Source organism: Mesocricetus auratus, unplaced genomic scaffold (assembly GCF_017639785.1).
Source record: "Mesocricetus auratus isolate SY011 unplaced genomic scaffold, BCM_Maur_2.0 Super-Scaffold_100014, whole genome shotgun sequence".
NCBI lineage: Eukaryota > Metazoa > Chordata > Mammalia > Rodentia > Cricetidae > Mesocricetus > Mesocricetus auratus.
Window position 1 is genome coordinate 23,458,814 of NW_024429197.1, and position 20,399 is coordinate 23,479,212.

At 53.2% G+C, this 20,399-nt stretch overlaps 2 protein-coding genes and 1 long non-coding RNA gene across 21 annotated transcripts in view; 2 read left to right on the forward strand and 1 right to left on the reverse strand.

Annotated features, from left to right (window-relative positions):
• Nucleotides 1–1,829: 1,829 nt before the first annotated feature.
• LOC121144070 (skin secretory protein xP2-like) lies at nucleotides 1,830–6,259 on the forward strand. Its single transcript, XM_040757420.1, has 2 exons — nucleotides 1,830–1,873; nucleotides 5,239–6,259. Exons 1-2 carry the CDS (start codon nucleotides 1,830–1,832, stop codon nucleotides 6,257–6,259), a joined length of 1,065 nt encoding a protein of 354 aa, XP_040613354.1.
• Ptprf (protein tyrosine phosphatase receptor type F) overlaps nucleotides 5,448–20,399 on the forward strand; it is an 84,070-nt gene continuing 69,118 nt past the window's right edge. For 18 of the 19 annotated variants that reach the window (XM_040756809.1, XM_040756814.1, XM_040756820.1 and 15 more), the window contains exons 1-3: nucleotides 5,448–5,584; nucleotides 11,977–12,054; nucleotides 18,970–19,105. In XM_040756809.1, the coding sequence (XP_040612743.1) occupies nucleotides 19,015–19,105 (91 nt within the window). In that variant the 5' untranslated portion in view covers nucleotides 5,448–5,584; nucleotides 11,977–12,054; nucleotides 18,970–19,014. Of the gene's footprint in view, nucleotides 5,585–11,976; nucleotides 12,055–18,969; nucleotides 19,106–20,399 lie in introns of those variants that run through there. The other variant, XM_040756826.1, reaches the window with a different exon arrangement.
• LOC121143968 lies at nucleotides 17,628–19,765 on the reverse strand. The gene is made up of 4 exons (XR_005881293.1): nucleotides 19,691–19,765; nucleotides 19,522–19,591; nucleotides 19,157–19,195; nucleotides 17,628–18,189 (listed from the first exon to the last, which is right to left on the reverse strand). It is a non-coding gene; the product is annotated as an uncharacterized LOC121143968 (long non-coding RNA).

A 20,399-nucleotide genomic window follows, 5' to 3' on the forward strand; every position in this document is an offset into this window, starting at 1 on the left:
CTTTGGAACCTAAATTGGACATGGAAAAGAATGAAGGGAGGAAAGAGCAGAAGCAGGGTGCAGCCGCGGATGGGGACAAGGCCCAGTGAGCACTGTTGGGGAAAGGGGCCTTGGGCCAGGCGTGTAGCTCAGTTGGCGGAGTTTGGGGCAGAGTTAGGGTGGATGAAGCTTTGAGTCTGAGGCCTAGAACCACTTTAAACTGGTCATGGTGGTGCCGGCCTGTCATCCTAGAGCTTAGGCCGTAGGAGTGGTGGGATCAGAAGTCCCAGGTCATCCTTAGTGTGTGGGCAACATGAGACCCAGGAGTAGATGGAGGAGAGAGAGAGAGAGAGATTTTCACATAATGTAAAAGAAATGAACATTGTGATGATAAGGTTAAAAAAACCCGGTCTGTCTAATGGGCACGGAAGTAACTCAGTGTGGGGGCGGGAAGCAGCCCAAGGCTGCTGGGAAGTCCATCAGGCTGAACATGGAGGCACAGCCAATGACCTTTGCAAATTCCAGGCTGTCATTATTAGGACTAGGGAGTCTGTATAATGCCGGATGCCGCGGTGGCAAGATGAGAAGTGGCGACAGGAGAATCCCCAAAAGCGTATAGGGCAGCTAGTCTGTCACATACAGTGGTGGACAACAGGAGACAGTCTCAGAGAAGGCCAGGACAGACCCTTGCGGCTCTCCTCTGTTCCACGTGCTCACCTGCATTCCCATCCATGCATGGGTTGTACGCCCATATCTCTCTCTCTCTCTCTCTCTCTCTCTCTCTCACACACACACACACACACACACACACACACACACACACACACACACACACAGTGGCTGTGAAGTTAGTGGAATGACCATCTAAACCTGGGCTGCAGTGGACCCAGGAGCGAGCAAGAGATGGAAGAATGCGTTTGCTGGGAAGAGGAGCGGAGAAGTACCCCAGTCTCCCCCACTCTGGAGGGGCGTGTGGGCTGGAGGGAGGGAAGTTTTGTTGGGGGGAGGGGAGGCTTGGACATGCCAAAGGACAGGGTGTAGCTAAGAGGATGCAGTGAAAGGAAGAGTCAGGCTCCTCGAGACAGTCACTGCCGGTCCCCTCGAAGCCGAAGGCATGGACAGGAAAGAGCAGTTGTGGGTGGCTTCACTTGGTGATAAGGACATTAGGGGATCCTGCTGGGTGAGGTCATCAGCAGCTTGTTCCATTGAGAAATTAGCTCCTGTATCATGCCCCCACCACAGTGACTCACTGGCAAGGAAGAAAGACATTAGCCAGGCTTTGTGTTCTAGGGCCTCAGCCTTTCTCTCCCATCTGTATCTGGGAAGGTGAGCTGGCGAGCTGGTAGCTCTGGCCTCTGAGCTCTTCCTGACATCTGAGAAAGGACAGCAGTGTGGCCGGGGGAGAACTGACCATCCAGATGCAGGAGGTAGGTAAACAGCATTGTCTACCCTCGGCCCCAGGAAAGTGGCTGTGGGTGACTGACATTGCCACGAGCCAAAGGCTGCAGCCTTGTGAAGAGTCTATAGGAGGAGCTGCTCTGAAAGAGCTTGGCACGAACAAGCGTGTGGGCGGCTAAGTGAGGCCTTGTAGATGGGGCGGGGTGAATAGTGGATACCCCATTACAGTGATGGTTAGTGTTTATGTGTCTGTTTTAAATCTCCCCCTGCACGCTCAGGATCACAGACTCACCAACTCTGGGGCTGTGCAAACACCCAGAATTCTTGAACTTTTGGCAAGGAGAGGCTAAGACAGCTGTGAGAGACAACAGAACTCCTGATGATCTGGTGGGGAGGGGGTACTCATGATGAATATAATTTGATTTCAACCAACTAAGAGATGTACTGACGTCATGAATTTGAGGCGCATCCAGTGGGTCGAGGCTCTGGACAAAGGGTGAGTAGGGAGTGGGAATGACATCTGGCGCTTCCCTCACCCTGCACCCTGGGGCTGGAACACGGCAGGCGCAGAGATACCACGAGACATCGCTTGGCCTTCACATAAGAGCACAAGGACAAGCCTCCCTTCCAGGGCTAGGAGCAGGTCAGCGGGGCAGGTCCACACAGACGCTGTGCTCAGAGTTTGGCAATCTGGTCTGAGCCCTGGCTTTGTTTTTCTTTATGCGCCATCTAGGCCCGGCCACCTGAGAATTTTTTTTTTTTCCTCTCATCATGTGGCCAGCCTCAGGCCCTGAGTCTCTGGTTTCATTTCCTGGAGTTTCTGTGCAGTTGCATGTACTACACAGACTGAGGTCAGAACATGGGAGTTCCAGAAATCCTCTGTTCTGCCTTCATGCTTACTGTAACAATTGGGGACCGACAGATGGAGGAGAAATGGGGTAGAGACCAGTAGTAGCTTGAGATGCTGAGATGCCTGTGGTGCCTCAGAATAGTCTTCTGAAGGAGTCAAAGCACAGGCCTAAAGCCTAGTCGGCTTAATAGTGAAGGGGTCTGTGCCAGTAGCCACGGGGAAGGGGTGGGGCAGGACTCCCATCTTCCTACCTTGTGTGTGTCACTCATGAAACTGGGAGATGTGCAGGGCCATCAGACAGGCCTCCCTCACATGGACACCCAAGATGGTAAACTGAAAAGACAGAGGGCACGAGCCCCTCTTCCCGTAGATGCCAGGCCTACGAAGACTGAGGTGTGGAGGTCTGAGCCCTGGTGAGGGGACTCTTTCTACACCTGGTCATCCACATCTGGGGGCTCCTTGTAAACAGAAGGGGGAAAAATATATCTTCATTCTTTTAATAAATATATACCAGGCGCCTGCTGAGTGTCAGGTCCCCTTGCTGGCCACTGGAATAAGGCAGTGAAAAGAAGCAGACTCATCCCACCTTCCCTTGAAGAATCTACAGTCTCAGATGAAGGAAACACATACAGATGTAGACTGTGATTACTTAATGGAGATAATTCACTAACCCAGCCCAAGGCTTAGGCGTGGCTTCCTGGAAGAAGCCAGGGTCCTTAACAAGTATGACACTCCAGGTGCAGCAAGTCTGGAGAGGCGGGTATGGACATATAATGGTGTGTAAGCTGCTTATGTCAAGTTTGGTTATGTGTGAGTTAATGTAAAAGTTAAAAACAACCAGTCAGTCTCTTCCCCATCCTCTCTCTCTCTCTCCCTCTCCCTCTCTCTCTCAGTGTATAGGACTAATGATCAATTGGGAATGTATTTCTGGACCAGTGACTGAGGCCCTTGCCGGAGATGAATGGGGACATGAGATGGAGAGATGGGAATTCTCACTATCTGGGGTACAACTAAGAAGTGTCACGGAGAAGGCTCTCGGCACAAGAGGACCAAGGGGTGGAAGGAGTCAGGAGAAGGGGAAGTCCAGTACAGAGCCCTGGAAATGAAGAGACACAGCAAAGTAATTGAATAGCCAGTAGCCACGAAGGACAGTGTGAGCCAGGAAAGCCAAGGGAAAGAACTGTTTCCAGAAGTCAGCGAAAAGCAAGCCGAAAATTATACGTTTTAAAGTTGGGGGACTAAACAGTCAAAGTTCCGAAAAACAGACAAAATATATTTAAAGATGCATAAAATTGCATCAGTTCTCCCACAGCACAACAAAATTACCCGTGGGTGAAAAACCACTGCCTTAGGAGTATTCATTTTTGATCTATTTGTCATCTGGGCCAAATTGCCCAGATTCACTGGAGCCAGGCTTATTGTCTTTCCAAACACCAGGGGGCGCACTCGCACTGCTTGTGAATACAGGTCCAAGACAAAAGCAGGCTGGGAATTAGGTGTTAGCCTGAACTTGATCCCTCAACTCATTTCCCTAAACCCAGCTGAGATATCAGCATGTAGGAGCCCCAATAGTCTCCAATTCTTGTTTCTGTTTCTCATTTGGTTCTAAACTCATAGGAAAATCAGAGCCCTCACAAAAGGGTCTTATCTGACCCAGGGCACTGAGGGTGGGATTGGGAACAGTTTCTGTTTTTGTTTTTGAAGACAGGGTTTCTCTGCATTGTTTTGGAGGCTGTCCTGGAACTCGCTCTGTAGACCAGGCTGGACTCGAACTCACAGAGATACACCTACCTCTGCCTCCCGAGTGCTGGGATTAAAGGTGTCTGCCACCAACGCCCGACTGGGATTGGGAACAATTGAGAGCTCGTATGGCCTTTGAATACTTTCTAAATGATAGTAGTATGGCCCAGACAGGGCATGAGGAGCCTGAAGGCGCTGGTGCCAATGTTGGCTCTTGTCTGGAGATCCCCAAGCCCTTACAAGCACCGCTAGGAGTATAAATCTTCAGGTAGGATATTGAATCCAGAGCAACCCTCAGTACGGCACACACTGGACTTGGTGTCTCATGCATTTGAGTTTGGTATGAGTGATATGAAACTCAGGTGAGACCGGGCAGGCTTGGGTTGGCTGGAGACAAGGAGTCTGAAATTCAGTGCTAAGGTTTATGTTGGACCTGGGTCTTAAGACCAGCAATCAATTTATACCTACTAGAACTAGCGTAGAAACTGGGGTGTTGGTCAGTCTCTGGGTGGGGCCGACTTCAGGTCAGAGCAGGGGAAAAAGTGCGGAGTTCCACGAAGCCAGTCCTATCTTGGGTTGCCCAGTGAGTGGAGTTGGATCAGGTCCTTGTACTAAATGACCACAAAGGCAGGGAGGTGTGTTGAGGTCAGCGTCTGTCTTAGGGTGTTTTTTGTTTCCCTCTTATGGTGAACTAGTCCCGATTTTGCTATTGACAGTTCCAGGGTTGGAGAGGAGGCTCAGCAGTTGAGCACACTTGATGTTGCAGAGGACCTGGGTCAGGTTCCCAGCACCCACACGGGGTTGCTCGATCTGAAGCCCTGTCAGGCCTCCACCAACACTTGCGAGCGCGTGTGCATGTGCGCGCACACATCCACACACAAACAAAGAAATGAATAACAAATAAATATTTTGTACAAAACTGAGAATCCCAGTCAGGAAATGTACATATCTGGGATGGAAATAAACCAGTGAAATTTTATTTAGGGACCCGGTCAGGAAGAAGCCATTTAGGGTTAGAATCTCTAACCGGAGAAAATACAGATAAAAATTACTACTTGTTCTGGTTGCTAGGCAAATCTAGGGGTCTGGATCTCACGTTTGGTTCAAAGGTGGCTCTGGGCTGAGTATCAGATTTACATCTGTATTGGGGGCAGGGGACCCTAGAGAAGTATTAGGCTCACGTGAGGGTTTGGGAGGGTCTGGACTTGTGTCGGAGTTTGGGTCTATCCACGCTCGCTTACTGAGGTTTAAGCTCAATCTTGGCGTTGCAGTCGGTTTAGACTTGGGGTTGGTCTGCAGCCTCGTTGGGCCTACGGCTTCACTCCTCTACAAGCGAGAGTGCACGAGGGGAGGGGCGGCGCCGGGGACGCGCACGGCAGGGGCAGGGACACGGGAGCGGGCGGGCGGGCGCGCGCGGCTGGAGCTGGCGCGGGAGCGGCGGGAGCGGTGGCGGCGGCGGCGGCAGAGGCGGCGGCTCCGGCTCCGGCTCCGGCTCCAGCTCGGGCTCGGGCGGCGGTGGCGGTGGCGGGAGCGGGCGACGGGGGAAGCGGCGGACTGGAAGCGGCGGCCTCAGCGGCTCGAGGGGGGACATGCAGACCGACGGCCCCCGGAGAGGCGGTGAGTGGCCCCCGAGCCCCCTTCGGGCCCCTCGGTGCGCGGCCCTACCGCGCCGTCCCCGCCCTGCCCCCGCGTCCGTGGAGCGGAGCCGGGGGCGGGCCCGGGGGCGCCGGGAGGCTGGGCCGCGCCCCCACCTGCCGCGCCCGCGATCTCGGCCGAGCCCCCGCCGCACCTGAGCCGCAGCCCGCACCCCCCGTGCAAAGTTTCCCCGCGCCGGTGGGCGCCCGGTCCCCCACCCGCTGCGGTCGCGCTCCGGGGGCGGCCTCCAGCCTCCCCCGCCGGCTCCGGGCGGGTCCAGGCCGCCTCCCCGTCCCACGGCGCCCCCTCCCCGCCGGCGGAAGAGCCGCAGCCGACGCCGGGTCTCGCGGGCGACTGGGCGCACGTGCGGCCCCGGGATGCGCGGGGCGCGAGTTGGGAGCCCCCCCTCTCCTGGTCTGCCCCGTGCGGAGCGCGGGCCGGGGAGGGACCTTGCGGGCGGTCCCAACCCCCACCCCGAGCGGCGCCTCCGAGGCCCCGGAGCCACTCGTCCCGGGAGGGCGGGTGCGCTCGGACCCGCTCCGAAAGTTCACTCAGTCGCCTCCCGGCGTCCCGCCCGGTCCCGTCCCGTCCGGGTGTGCCCGGTCCCCAGTCTCTGCGCCCGCGTCTTCCCCTCGGCGTCTTTCTCAGTTTCCCTAGCTGTCTCTGTCTCCCTGTCGCTCACTGCCTCCAGATCTCACTCCCTGCGGTCCCAGCGTGCCCAGCTGTGGGTCTCTCTTCCTTCCCAGTCCCCGTGTTCTCGCCCAGTGCATCGGGTTCTCCTCCTTGGGTCTCCCTGTCCTCTCTCCCCAGGTCTCTGTGTTCCCTCTCCCCGGGTCTCCGTGTTCCTTCTCCCTGGGTCTCCGTGTTCTCTCTCCCCGGGTGTCCCTGCTCCTTCTCCCTGAGTCTCTGTGCCTCCATGTCTCTGGAGCTCCTTCCTTGGGTGTCTCTGTATCCCCCTCTGTCAGGCCCCCTCCCCCACTTCTCTGGAATGCGGCCCCTCTGGTTCTTCTACCCCAGGAGGGGGAGGGGCTGGTCCTTCTCCCCATTTCACCCCTCCCTCTGCAGGGCCCCTGCGTTGGAGCCGGTGGAATGGGAGCCCTACCTGCCCCTAGCTGTGGCATGGGAGGGAGGACCACCCTGAGAGCAGCCAGGCTGGGCTTGGGGATGCTGATGACCAAGGGTTGTTGAGGAAGGTTCCGCTTCTGCTTCTGAAGGGACAAGAGTGGCATCCTGAGTGACCTGGTGCTGGCTCTGGCAGGGAAGTGTTTTGTGGTGAAGAGCCCAGTGTGGGAATCTTTGGGAGGCACCAGGAATTTGATAGGATCCAGAGGAGAGGTCTGGCAGGAAATCTGAGGGGTTCTGTGTGGCTCCTTATGAACTCTTGCTTCGGGGAGTGTGAAAATCCCTGTGTTTACTGAAGGTATGAATCTGCCTAGGGCTTCAACGACTGCTCAGGAACACCCTTCGTTCTCAGCCAGGGCTCAGGCCACACACCCTAGGCCCCTCCTTCACCCTCAGCCCACCCTCCATTCTTCCGGTGCACTTCAGCGTCCCTGCAAGGAGCCCCCTGCAGAAGCCTGCTGTGCTTGCACACACACACACACGCACACGCACACGCACACGCACACCTGTGCACCTGCACTCTCAGTCTCCGGCCTTCCTTATGCGTTCTAGTTGAGTTTCTTCATGGTTTTGTTTTCCTTGAGTTACTCCTCCCTTCTTTCGTGAGGACAGTTCTAGTGATTCCCTTCTCCTGCAGCTGGGGACACCCCCACCACGCCCCCTGGCCAGCCTCCTGCGTTTAGGGCCATGGGAAGAGGAGTTCTTTTCCATAGTTCTGGGTGCTGGGGAAGCGGTTTGCTGGGAGGCACGGTGGGCTGCAGCAAGGGTACACTGGCCGAACACCCTTCCCTGGGAATTGTTTTGATGTGCAGCAAGCTGCTGTCCCTGCTGGGTTGTGCTTCCTCTGTACTTCTCCCGGCCACCTGCACTGGGAGTCACTCTGAGGTCCTCAGTGGGAGAGGGAGCCCCCAGACCTAAACAACTTGTATGCTCCAGCTTGTACAGCACGGAGGCCTCAGCTTTAGTTCCCGCAGAATGGGACTGGTAGTCAAGTGTAGGTGGGCCCCAGGCTGCTTCGAGAAGCCAAGAGAACCGTGTGGCTGGCTGTGCAAGTCAGCAGTGGCAGTCACTTCGTGGGAATGCAAAAGGGAGTCAGTAGCCTATTATTGATTGCTGACTGTATGCCAGGCACAGGGTTAGGCACTTTTGGCCTGGCAGTCTGGCTTCCTGTGGGACTAACAGCTGTGCAGAAAAGGAAGCTTGTCTCTTAGCAGCTGCTGAGGTGGGCGCGTTAGCCACATAGAGCAACTGCCGTTCCAAGCTGAGGTTAGACGATTGGAGGAGTCCCTGTGAGACCGGAGAGTTGCAGGTACAGACAGGGTGGGATGATTCTCAGAGGAGACTGAGAAAGGGCTCTCTGAAGTGGGCTTAGACGGGTCAGTAGGAGTTTGCCAGTTGAAAAAGAGAAAGGGTGCTGCAGATGAAGGGGGAAAAAATTAAAACGATACGAGCAGTACTGGAGATAGATAATGCCGCAGGAGAGCCCTGACCTAGCATGCCTGAGGCCCTGGACTCAGTTCCCAGCGCTGCAGAATTAATTAGTTAATTAAAAAAATTAGAAAGTCTGAGTAAAGATTGGGAGATGTTATCACTTGTGGTGTGTTGAGAGATACAGCAGCAGCTCACAGAGCCCCGGATGTTCTTTGAGGTACCCAGGACTTTTGAAAGCCCAGACATCCATGACTTAAGTTTGGGTGGAGCCTGTGGGTCATGCTACAGTCAGATTTCTTCACTGGAAGATGGTTCTGGGCTACGAAAAGTTCTGGGTGGAGGCAGGTTTCCTAGCAAGGAGATGCTGCGAGCAGAGAGTCAGGAGAGAGAAAGGCAGCTTGGCAGGGAGAAAGCACATTTGGTAGGACAGGGTGGTTTGTGGGAGGGGAGGGGAGGAAGAGGAAGGGCCAGGCTTCACCGAAGGCCTGAGCTAGGGACCTGGGGAGGAAAGGCCAAACCAGATAAATGGTGAACTCAGGCCTCATGTGCTGTCTGCGAGGCACTTGGGTTTTAGAGAAGGGCTTTAACGTGAAGCTCGAGTATAAGCCAGAGGACATCAGGAATTACAGTGGAGCCAGGAGCTGTGTTCTCAGGGAAGACAGCTGTCAGCAGTAGCCAAAGGCTGACTTTGATTATGAACTGGAGTTTGACTTGACCTTGAACAATTTGCTAACCACCTCTGGACCCCATTTCTCAAATGAGTATGATAAACACCATGCCTCATAGGGTTGTTAGGGGATTAAAGATAAACACAATGCGTTTGGGACAGGGCCTCACATGTTGTATCATCCCTTGGTGGTTGCAGTTGTTTTAACATCATTGGTAAAAGTGGTGAAAATACACTCCTTCATGAGAAGCACCACGTCACAGAGTTGTCTTTGGAAACGTGTACTGTCCAGGCAGAGGCACCTGCCTGCAGTAGCTGCTGCTCCAAGCTGTGCCTTTACAGGTGGGATGCTCAACCAGGCGGGGGCATCTTGTCCCCCAGCCTCATCTTCACTGACACAACTGTGTTGCACCAGTGTATTTGACCTTCAGGGTGCAGGTAGGCCTGAGAAGACCGAGAAGGGGCCCCGGAGGAGAGAGCTCTTCAAGTGGATAGGAGGGGATTCTGAGAAAGGGCAATCTCTGGTTTAGTGTCCCACTTCTCCCAAAAGTCTTTGTTTTGCTTTTGCCTCCGAGGCCCAGATGCAGCAGATGCACTGGGCCTTTGGGTCTGAGAACTCTGCGTTTATTTCCTTGGCTGTGCACTGTCTGTCGCTTCTGGGGGCTGTTTGTGGTGCTGCCCCAGGGCTGCCCGGAGGTTGCTTCAATCTGTGCCTGTGCCCTGGGCTTCTACTTGCTCCTCCTGGTCCCACTGGTGGGCCGGGCTTCGGCCTGGCAGGTGACGCAGAGCCCTGCTGGGGCCAGGCCAGCCAGGATGGTGCAAGGGCCTTCTACGTGATCTTGGTCACGGCTGTTCCCGAAGCCTGGTCTGAGACCCTTCTGGGTATTGTGCCCAGGGTGAACCCTCACTGAAATCCTATCCAATTAGGCCCTGACTGAGCAGCTATCCAGTCTGCCTTCTAGGTATCAATGCCAGTTTGTTCTCTGGGTACCTGGCCATCCCGACTGGTCTAGGTTTTGTCTCCTTGTGTGTCTGGAGTGATTCTGAGGGCTGTTGGTGGTTTATCTGATGGTGACTTGATAGGCTGTGTTGGGGCTTTTTGATCCTGGACTGGTGTGATCCAGAGTACTGTTCTAGAATACTGCCTTGGACTGTTTTGTGTTCCTTGGGGGAGTCTTGGCAGCCTCGGCGTCCTGTGTTTCTGAGACCTACTTCATGGCCGTTTTGGATATATGCCTTTCTTCAGATATGGATTCTACTTTAGATAGGGCCCGTCCCAGCCATCAGACAGGAGGCCCAGTGCTGCTGGCATGGCCTTGGGTGTGACACCATTGCTTTGAACACTACCCCTCTGCCTGGGTTCCTGAGCAACGGTGGAGCTAACAGCCGCATGTCAGGCATTGTGAGGCTGGGCGGGCATCTCCAGACAAACGGGCCTTTGAGTTTGCAACACGGAAGCCGGTTTCTCTGGCCAGACCTGCTTGGCAGCCTGAAGCAGCGGCCACTGGGAATGCTGTGGAGAAATGTTGTGGAGAAATGTAGTGGACGGGGGTAAGAGCACATACTGACATCCTGAGGACCAGAGCCTTTGGTTCTGATCTGGCCAGGGTGGGTGGGTCTGGTGAAACCTTGGGTGAGTCAGTGGCTTTTTCCCGAAGAAGACTCCCTAACTTTCCAAAGGTGACTGACAAGTCTAAAGTAAGGACAAAGGGCTAGAGAGGTGACTTAGCAGTTAAGAGCATTGGCTGCTCTTGCAGCTGTCCTGGGTTTGGTTCCTAGCACCCACACGGTGGCTCACAACCATCTATAACTCCAGTTCCAGGAGTCTGATGCCCTCTTCTGAATTTGGGTACCATACGTGTGCACAGATGGTACACATATATACATACACACAGGCAAAGCACTCATACACATCAAATTAATCCAAAAGAAGTTAAAGTGAGGACGATTCCCTGGCGTGGAGGTTAGTCTGTGGATGTGGGGAACGTCGGGCCTCGGTCGGTAGGATGTACCAGCTCCCCCAGTTTCCTGTTTGGGGAAGAGGTGCAGTGGCAGGACTAGGATGAACATGGCTGTGAGTGTGGGGTGAGGCCCAGAAGGAGCCCTAAGTGGGCTTGCAGCACGCTTCAAGTGGGCACCAGCAGGGTAGCTGATGGAGTAATGAGGTGATGTGGGCGTGACTAAACCCTGCCCCCTCCCCCCAGACCATTCGCATGCTAGAGAGAGCTCAGTAATGGTTTTAGAAGGAAGGGGCAGGGCTCTGACGCGCTGTGTGTGCCAGCGGAGGAGGCATCCAGGGGCACACCTTCATTTTAAAAATTATAGAGAAGCAGAAAGTCAAAAATAAATATTGTTCCTGAAGCGTCTTTGAAGGCTGGTGTATGTGCTGGAGCATGTCTTGACTGGGCTGTTTCCTGTGAACTCACGTCCTCACCATGTGTTGACTGAGCACCTACTGTGTGCTGGGTTCCTGCTGGGCACTGGGCATAGTAAGTTGAGCCAGGCAGGTGTGCCCCATGTGTTTACTGAGCTTATTATAGTGACGCGGAGTCATGTAAGTACATAAATACGTTTGTGGTCACTGCTTCGAGGCAAAGTCCAGGCATGTAGTTGGCCATGTCATGGTAAGCTTACTTGAGAAGTGCTGTTGGATCTGAAGTCTGAGTGGTAACTGGTCAGAAGCATATAGGTAGCCCGTTTTAGGCGGTAACACGCATCATGGGCAAGGCTGGGAGACAGGAGAAAACGGCACACTTGGAGATCGGAAGAGAATGGGCTTGTGGCTGGTAGTGAGGGGAGAACCCAGCAGGTGCGGCCCGAGTGGTAGGGTGGGGTGAATGCCCTTCTCCAGGGTCACTGTGAGGCTGAGGCCCAGATTCCATGCCATGGTTAGAGACTTGGCCTGTGTTGCTCATGGGCATAGGGAAGTAGACAGATGGGCAGGCACATAGTAGGTGCTCAGGAAGCATCAGGCAAATGCAGTGAAGTAACAGTTGGGTATTTTTACTAAACGGGATCGTCCTACACCCGCAGATCTGTAACCTGCTTTTCTTTTCCCTGCATAAATAGTGAGTTTCAAAAGTCTGTCTGTGTCAATTTATAATTTGTCTTGATGAAGTTCTTGATGTCTTCTCACCTTTTCCTCTCTGTCCAGGAAGGAGCGGAGGCCCTGGTGCCCTGCCCTCAGTGCTGACTGCCCAGCAAGAGTGACTGGTGTAAGCAAGTAAGACCGGTGAGTGTGCCCCAATGTATGGCTGGGGGGCTGGGCACCAACGGGATGGTCTGGATTTGCTTTTTCTTCTTGGGTTTCTTTCGAGACAGGGTTTCTCTGTGTAACTTTGGAGCCTGTCCTGGAACCCCTCTGTAGACCAGGCTGGCCTCGAACTCAGAGAGATTGGTTTCGATTTTCATGTGAGACTTTACATGAGTTGTGGAGGGGATATCCAGTGTTGAGCGATGATAGAAAGTGGTGGTATGAGGAAGAGAAGGGATTTGAGTGTTATTTAAGGAGGCGGAGTAGACAGGCCATGGCGAAGGATTGAGTGTGGGACATGAGGGAGGGGACATGTCTGGCTAGTGTGGAGGATGGAGGTGGGTGGGGAATGATTTACAGCTCATTAGCTGCTGTGGATGTGACATAGGCTTCTGGATGGCAGCAGGGTCTGCGTGCTTCTCCAGTCGCTGTTTCTGTAGGGAAAAAAGACTGCCTATCCACCGTCGATTACCTAGAAGGAACCGGGCACTCGGGGCTGTGGGCTGGGGCTGTAGAGAATAAGGCCAGGTGTCTAGTTGGGAGTTGACATGGTGGGCTGGGATGTGAAACTGAAGGCTGTAAGCTTCCTCTTAAGGGTGCTTCAGAGGCACCGAAGGCTCCTAAACTGACAGCGTCCATCCATTCATCTTGTTGTCCCTTCATCCGCGGAATACTGGCTAGTGCCTCCCGTGAGCTAGAACAGCAGACAGCGCACACGACGGGCATGGTTAGATTTGTGCTTTAAAAAAGCATTGTTTATCTTTATTACTCGGGTGTGTTTGCCTACATGTGTGTTGTGTATACACACCACACACGTGTGTGCCTGGCACTTGTGGAGGCAGAAGAGGGGTCAGAGCCCATACAGATTGTTGTGAGCTCCCGTGTGGGTAGTGAACACTCTTAACTGCTGAGCCATGTCTTCAGTTCCCGGATGTGCACTTTGCGAGCTGAAGGCACCATTGGCTTGTGTACAGGATGGACTGAAAGGGGGTGACTTACTGCAGGAAGCCCTTGGAGGGGTGAAGGGTAGTTGGGATGGAAGAGGGGGAAAGTCAAACTTCTGACAAGTTAGATGTTTGGAATGAGGAAAGGGCCTTCAAGGACTTGTTGACCTGGGTGACAAGTTGTCCGTGAGCTTGGTGGGCCTTTCTCTGGAAGCTTCTTGGCCTCATGTTCATCACCCTGTTCTCCAAACAGGTCGAGATGGATGATTAAACAAAGAGGCCAAGGCAGATTGATCTGGAGCCAGTGAGGTGGCTCAGCAGGAAGATAGATGTGTTTGCTTCCTGACAGCCTGAGTTCGATTCCCAGAACCCGGTGGTAAAAGTGGAAGCAGAGAATTGATGCCACAAAGTTGACCTCTGACCTCCACATAACCACACCTGCAATTGTAACAAAAAAATAAAAATTTAAAAAAGAGAAATGGGTCTGGCCTAGATGGAGAGGAGCAAGGATGCCATGAATACTCACTTGGTGAGATGGGCAGTGAGGTTATGCAGAGGGGCCCAGGGGAGGGCTCAGGTGGGAAAGGCCAGGTAGGGAGATGTGTATGAGGGTACTGTTGCTTCCTTCTGTCATCCTCAAGTGATCGTCTGCTCTGCCTAAAAGCCCAGTCTTGCCAGAAGAGGCCCTGAAAAAGGAGCCCTTTCTGCTCTGGGGAGAGCACATGTAAATAACATGTCTGGAGGATGGAGACAGGGTGTGTACAGGGCAACGCCCTCCCCCCCCAGCTTCTGGAAGCTGAACTAATTTGGGGGTAGAAAGAGATACTGATATGAATGTCAGGGACTGCCTTTGGTTGAAGGTGTTAGCGAGTCCAAGGGGGACTGGATTCTGAGGCTTGGTACTGTAAACTTTTTAGACAAGGTGATCCCTTTTTTGTGGGGCTAGCCTGATGTTGTAAGATATCTCACAGTATCCCAGGTTTCTTCCCATTAGATGCTAGTAACCCCTACCTCCACCCCCAGTCCTAACAATCAAAAATTGTTAGGACAATCAAAAATTATCACATGTCCTGGGCAGGGTACCCTGGATTGAGAATCACTGGTTTGTATCAACTCTTGTGGTTTCACTGAACTGGACAACCTGGAATTGTAGGGAGCGTAATTTGGGGGAAGATTTACATAGTGGATCACTTGAACTCAGTTCTGAAGCAGAGTGAGTATCTGGGGCAAGAGAAAGGCATCTTTTGCAGTAGAGACAACACTGGGTACAGAGGCCCCAAGGCAGCAGAGTTGGTGAATATTAATCTGATGGGTCCCACCTCACACCCCCAAGAAAAGATCTAAAGACTTATGGGTTGTGGCTGTAGAGGGACCTATGTTGGCCCTTTTTGATTTTTGTTTAGTTTTTGTTTCTTAACTAGGCCCCTGTTAGGTTCTTGGCTGCCACTCTCGGAAATTTTGACACCCCTGGCTTCTCCTTTGACTCCCTAGAGAGTCAAAAGCTAAGGATTATAAAAGGGGCCTCAGTGTAGCTAGAGGATCCCCAATACTAGAGTGGTAGGAAATGTTGTTCCTGGCTGTTCACACGGACTCTGGCCTCCTGGCTGGAGGAGGTAAGGCCGTCTCAGGCTCCTTCCTGGCAGCCAGCTCCTCTGGGCCAGGGTCGAGTCTGAGGCTGTGATTTATTCTGTTCATAATCCAGTGGTTGGTTTGGTGAGAGTTGGAAACATGTAGGCTTTCCCTTCCCAAGTGTGACAAGGCCTGTTTCCGCCTCCGCGGCTGCTGCAGCAGTACCACACGGTAAACTGTCCAGGACATGACAAAAGGGCTCGGTTAGCTGCCGCCACAGGTTAAAAGATGAACAGCTCTTGGCTCTCCCCGCCCAGCATGCATCTTGTTGCTTAAGCCTTGGCCTCTCCTTGGCGAGCACACCCTGGAGCCCAGGATGCTCCTTCTGCCCATACCCATGTTTGGTCTCCAGTTTCCTGGGAGCCAGGGTCGTGGCCTGAAGAGGAGCAGTGGGGCAGGCCAGAGGAACAGGTGGTATTTGGAGACTAATTAATATTTGTGAATAGTAACTCATGCCCACGGGAAACAAATCAATCTGTGTTTGCATATTCATGAGGGGGCCTTGAGAATGATCCCAGCTGTTTTCCATCCAGGAACCCCTCGGTCCTGGCGTCACATGGTCTCTTGGGGGCCCTCTTTGGCCCTGGCAGGGATGGTTAGGGTGGACCTCATGGAAATGACACGAATTTTCCATGATACACATACGTGAGTCCTGTGGCTTGATGTTGTGCCCGCTGGTCCCTTTTTCCTCAGAGCAGCGATTCCCAGGCTCTTTGGTTTCATACACAGTTCAGTTTCCAAAAGTGCTTGGGTCCAGACAGGGTGTTAGAAGTTTTTTATTTTGCCAAGTAAGGACATTATATAAAAAACAACTGCTATCTGCTGTCCCCATCACTTCATACAAGAAAGGACATTTTAGCACCAAGGACAAAATTTGAGAATAAAGGACATTTCTTCCTAAGAAAGGGCAGTTGGCAGCTTTACAGTGGTGTAGCAAAGAAAAAAGATATATCAAAGCCATTCTGAATGTAGAAAAATTACACTCAATTATATCCTATAATAATATCATATGCCACATAATTGTTTTCCTGGCCAAGTATGTCAGTTTGGTAGAACCAATGGCCCACAGTGTAATTCAGAGATGAGCTTGAGCACCCAAGTGTCTGGGCCTTGATTTTATCTGAATTGTCCAAGGCTTGGGCTCACCCATCCGTGTTGGTGGAGTGGGCGTCTCTTCTGAGAACTGCCGTCTTAGGTGGGTGCACAAGGTCCGTGGCAGTCCAGCAAGGCAAACTTGTTCTGCAGGGGGCCTGGGGACCAGGGTGTGGGCACAGCCAGCATCTAGACTCAAGCCCAGGCCTGGGACTCAGAGCTGCTCACCTCTCTTCTGATGAGGGAGAGGCCCTGGGAGCTGGGAGCAGCCTGGACTGCCTGACACCAGGGGCAGGCACTGTGCCCAGAGTTCAGGAGTGGGAGCAATGTGCTCACACCAGGAGCTGCTGAGAGGGAGGGACCCTGGCTTGGAAGACATTGGTTGCCAAAGTGGTTCCCTGAGATGGTGCCCATGTTTATGTATGTCCCTGGGGTCTCCTGGCATTTAGACTCTTCTGTGTCCCTGTGTCTGGGAATCACTGGGAGCAGCTCTCTTGGGAGGGAATATCTATGTTTTCAACTTAAGAAAGAAAAAGTTTTAACATTTTTCTCTGTATGAGTGTTTTGCTTACACGTATGTCTGTAAAACCTGTGTGTGTCTGGTTCCCATAGAGGCCAGAGGAGGACCTTTGATCCTTGGAAGTGAAGTTACAGACAGTTGTGAACTGCCATATGGGTGCTGGGAATCGAGTCTTCTGGAAGCCAGTGCCCTTAACTCTGAGCTATCGCTCAGGCCCCTACTTTCAATGCTTCTCCCTTCTTCCTACACTGTGGAGCTGAACAAAATGTTCTGAACACACTTGAATCCCCAAGTAAGAGCCACTGACTGGCCTTTGCTACACTGAGGATTGGGTTCAGAGGCCAGAATTTCACTCACCTGTTCTGGGAGTGAGACACTATGAAGGCTTTATTGAGTGGAGCCTTGTTCCCCTTTATTTAATATTGACACCTCTACCCCCATGTGTAGCAGAGTTATACCTCTGTGACAGTGTGCTGAGTAGTTACATCCCTGTGATGTCCTTATCAGGCAGCTATACCCACAGATGTCTATAGCCGCTGTGTACACCCACAGGATGTCTGCACCTGGGAGTTAGCCATGCTGTGATTGCTGTCCCAAGGCAGCTATAGGGGATTGAGGCTCTGCAATTGTACTGCGGAGTTCTGTCCTGAAACGACTGTGCTGTGCAGTTTTGTACCTTGTAACATCTATTCTGTTTCATTTCTTTATGTCCATACTGGGGAGATGTGCCCCCGGGATACTTGTACTGAAGATTGAGTCCATATGGCATCTGCTGCATTGGGGGGTGGGGAGTATGTGCCTGGAATTGTTTTGTTTTGGTTTTTTTTGGTTTTTCGAGACAGGGTTTCTCTGTGGCTTTGGAGGCTGTCCTGGAATTCGCTCTGTAGACCAGGCTGGCCTCGAACTCACAGAGATCCGCCTGCCTCTGCCTCCCGAGTGCTGGGATTAAAGGCGTGTGCCACCAACGCCCAGCTGTGCCTGGAATTGTTGAGCATGGAAGTTAAGCTCTCTGACTTTGTGATGTCTTTCCCACGAGACCTGCCTAGGCCACGCTGTCTGACCTATGTTGTGACACACCTCTGAATAGTACCCTGGCTATCTGTACCAAAGCTAGAGTCCTGTCTGAGAACCATGTCCCCATTGCAACCTGGTCAGGCAGTTCACCACCTGATGTCTTGATGGCCCCACTGAGATAACCATGGTGCTGTGATGAGCAAGCCCAGGTAGGGCCTTAACCAAATAGGACCCCCATCCAGACATGGCAGAGTGTGGCCTCATTGTAGGCTGAACCTCCTCAGCTCTGTGATCACTCAGCAGAGCCCACAGCCTGGAATAAGTAGTTCTGGACAGCACACCATGTCCTTTAGCTTTATGACGTCTGCCTATGTCTTCGGCTCGAGTGAGCTCCCAGGACAGGAAACATCTCCCTTCCCCGTGTCTCTAGCACCCACCTCACGTCCCAGGGCCACCTGCTCCCTCCACCTTTGCTCACCTGCTGCTTATTCATTCACCTCATGATCTTTGACTGTGCTAAGTTCAAATAAGGGTTCAAGTTCCAGGAAGGAGCAGAACCACGTTTGTGCTCCATCCCTTCCGTTCCCCTGTCCTCTCAACTTCAATTCTCTTAGCACTGTGGGGCCCCAAGGTGTGGCCGCTGTGGAGGCGTGGCCATGTGCCAGTGCCCTGTATGTGGCAGTGTGGGCACCGCTACATGTCACATGAAGTCCCCAGGCAAGGAACATGGAAAAGAGACCTTTGAAGCTCACCCCTGGGGTTAGGTGTCTCCAGTACACAGTGTAGCCACTGGAAGTCTTTAACGGGTGGCTGCAGAGAGGAAGAAGCATGTTGACAGGAGAGTGAGTGAGCGAGCAGGCTCTTGAAGGTTTCAGCTGGCTCCAAACACAGCCATCCCTCATCTGCATTGCACACCTGGAGCAAGGGAAGAGGGAGGAAGCATGGATGTTGAATCTTAGGGTCTAGCATTCCAGTTCTCTGCCACTGAAGCCTCCTTACAGATGGTCTTTGGGGTAGGAAGGTGCCATGGGAATTGGGTTGGTTGAGGGTGGCCAGGCAGGGCATCTGTAACTTGTAGAGAGCAATCCTGGCGAGCCCTGACGGGTTTTGGCTTTGGCTGTGAGCCTTTGATAATGTGGAACCAACTGCTGCTGAGTCTGTGTTCTGGGACCTGTGCTGAGTATGTTAGGGTCTGGCCCCTTGCTTCCCAAGGAAGAGCGTCAGGATGCCCCATGGTCTGGGATGGCCCTGGACTATACAACTCTACCTAGCTGCTTACTGTTCCTGCCTCTGTCTTGTTTTTGAGTCCCAACCTGTGTGTGTCTTTGACTCCATTTCCCTGTTCCCATCCCTTAATGGTGTCAGTTGGAAACTCAATATCTGGAATGGACTGCCCCTGTGCTGGTTTCTAACTAGCTCTATGTTGATGGAGAACTTAGTGCACATCTCCGTCTATACTGTGTTCCTCTTCCTGGGGTTTAGAGAATGCCCTGAGGGCCTCTGCATTGCACTCTTTCTGTAGGATGGGTTGACCCTCAGCGAAGGAGCTTGGGTAGCCATTGTACAGTCCAATCTGGGACTGCCAAAGTCAGCTCTGAATGGGCAGTGAGGATGAGTAGGGGCCGGGAGGCAGCATGGGTAGTAAGGACACAAGTGGATACCAGCTAATTGGCTCTGCCCTTCTCTCCCTTACAGGTGGATTGTCTTGGGCTGTGGCTGACTGTGGAGTTAGAACCCTGGATGGCCCCAGAGCCAACCCCAGGGAGGATGATGGTGCCCCTTGTGCCTGCACTGGTGATGCTTGGTTTGATGGCAGGTGCTCATGGTGACAGTAAGTCTGACTCCTCCTCATACTGATAGACCAGGATAGAAAGTGACGTACCTTCTAGGAGGTCTCTAGGATGGAATACAGGACTGGATCCTAGGAAAAAGAAACAGGTTGACCAGAGAGCTACCTCTAGTCCTTCTGTCCTAGAGACCCCACTTGGAAAGCTCCTCTAAGGAGTACCTGCTTCCTCCTCCTTCCCGTGGAGCACCTGGATATCCTTTGGGCTCTGCAGAGCCGTGCATGTCTAAGTATTTTATGGAATCGGGGAGCAACGTCTTGGATTTGTGTGATCTTTGTGTGAATTGTGTGGCATGTGCTTTGTCCACGTTGCAGACCTCTGTGGAAGGCCCCTATAGAAGGAAGCATGAGTACAGTCCCAGATGTATCCACAGGTCCAGGGAGTGCTCAAGCTGACTTACCTGGATCCTTTCCTTTCCCTGGGAACCTTCAAGGCAAAGGCCATCCTTCCCTGAGCTAGGCCTGCAGTCCCTGGAAAATGGGGAAGGTTGTTACATGGCTTGTATGGAGGAGAGGGGGAGTGGGGAATAAAACGAGTGTTTGTGTGCTGGGGCACAATTTGTCCCCTACCCAAGTCCAACTTTGAACTTTGGTCTCTTCCCTGCTGCTGCCCTTCCCCCTGCCTGGCACAAGACTGGCCATAGCCCGCCCTGTCACCATGGTTACCACTGCTTGGTTACTGGTGGGAGGCGGAGCACAGGACAGGCTTAGCCAATCCGCAGGTTGGGGGGAGGGGCAAGGTCGGAACTGAGGTCCCTTGGGGGGAAGGGGCTATTCCCAGCCTGTCCTGAACACAGAGGCAGTCCAGGGGTCAGGCCCCAGGATAGCAGGCCATGGGGATCCCTCTATCCTCTCCAGGTCTCTAGACAAGAGCCTTATTCCACCAGGGCTGTCTCTCTTAATGCTCATTAATAATTCAGGAGCCAGTCATAGAAGGGGGTGGCCCTGGAGCACCCCTCCCTTTGTCCTGGGTAGGGTAGAATGGGAGGGAGAGTTCCTAGTCCTTTGGAGAGTAGCCAGGGTGCTAGGGGTCCAGAGGAGTAGTCAGGTGGAGGACTTCAGGGAGGGGGATGGGTGGTTCTCAGGCTTCACTGGTGCTGACGAGTGAGAACTTGGAGCTACAGGGACAGACTGGAGTAGCAGTCACACCCTAGGTTGACAAGACAGAGAGCACCGGCCTGGTGTAGTTAGTGGCCCTTGGATATCGAAGAACTGTTGTCACTCTTCTTCCCACCATCCTCAGATAGTCTCAGGGCCCCGAACAGCTGGGGAGGACATA

Excerpts from the sequence above, each read along its gene's own strand:
- LOC121144070 (XM_040757420.1), top strand. The coding sequence starts at position 1,830 with ATGAATTTGAGGCGCATCCAGTGGGTCGAGGCTCTGGACAAAGG. Across the intron at positions 1,874-5,238 it reads GTCGAGGCTCTGGACAAAGG|TCGGTTTAGACTTGGGGTTG; the intron begins GTGAGTAGGGAG and ends TTGGCGTTGCAG.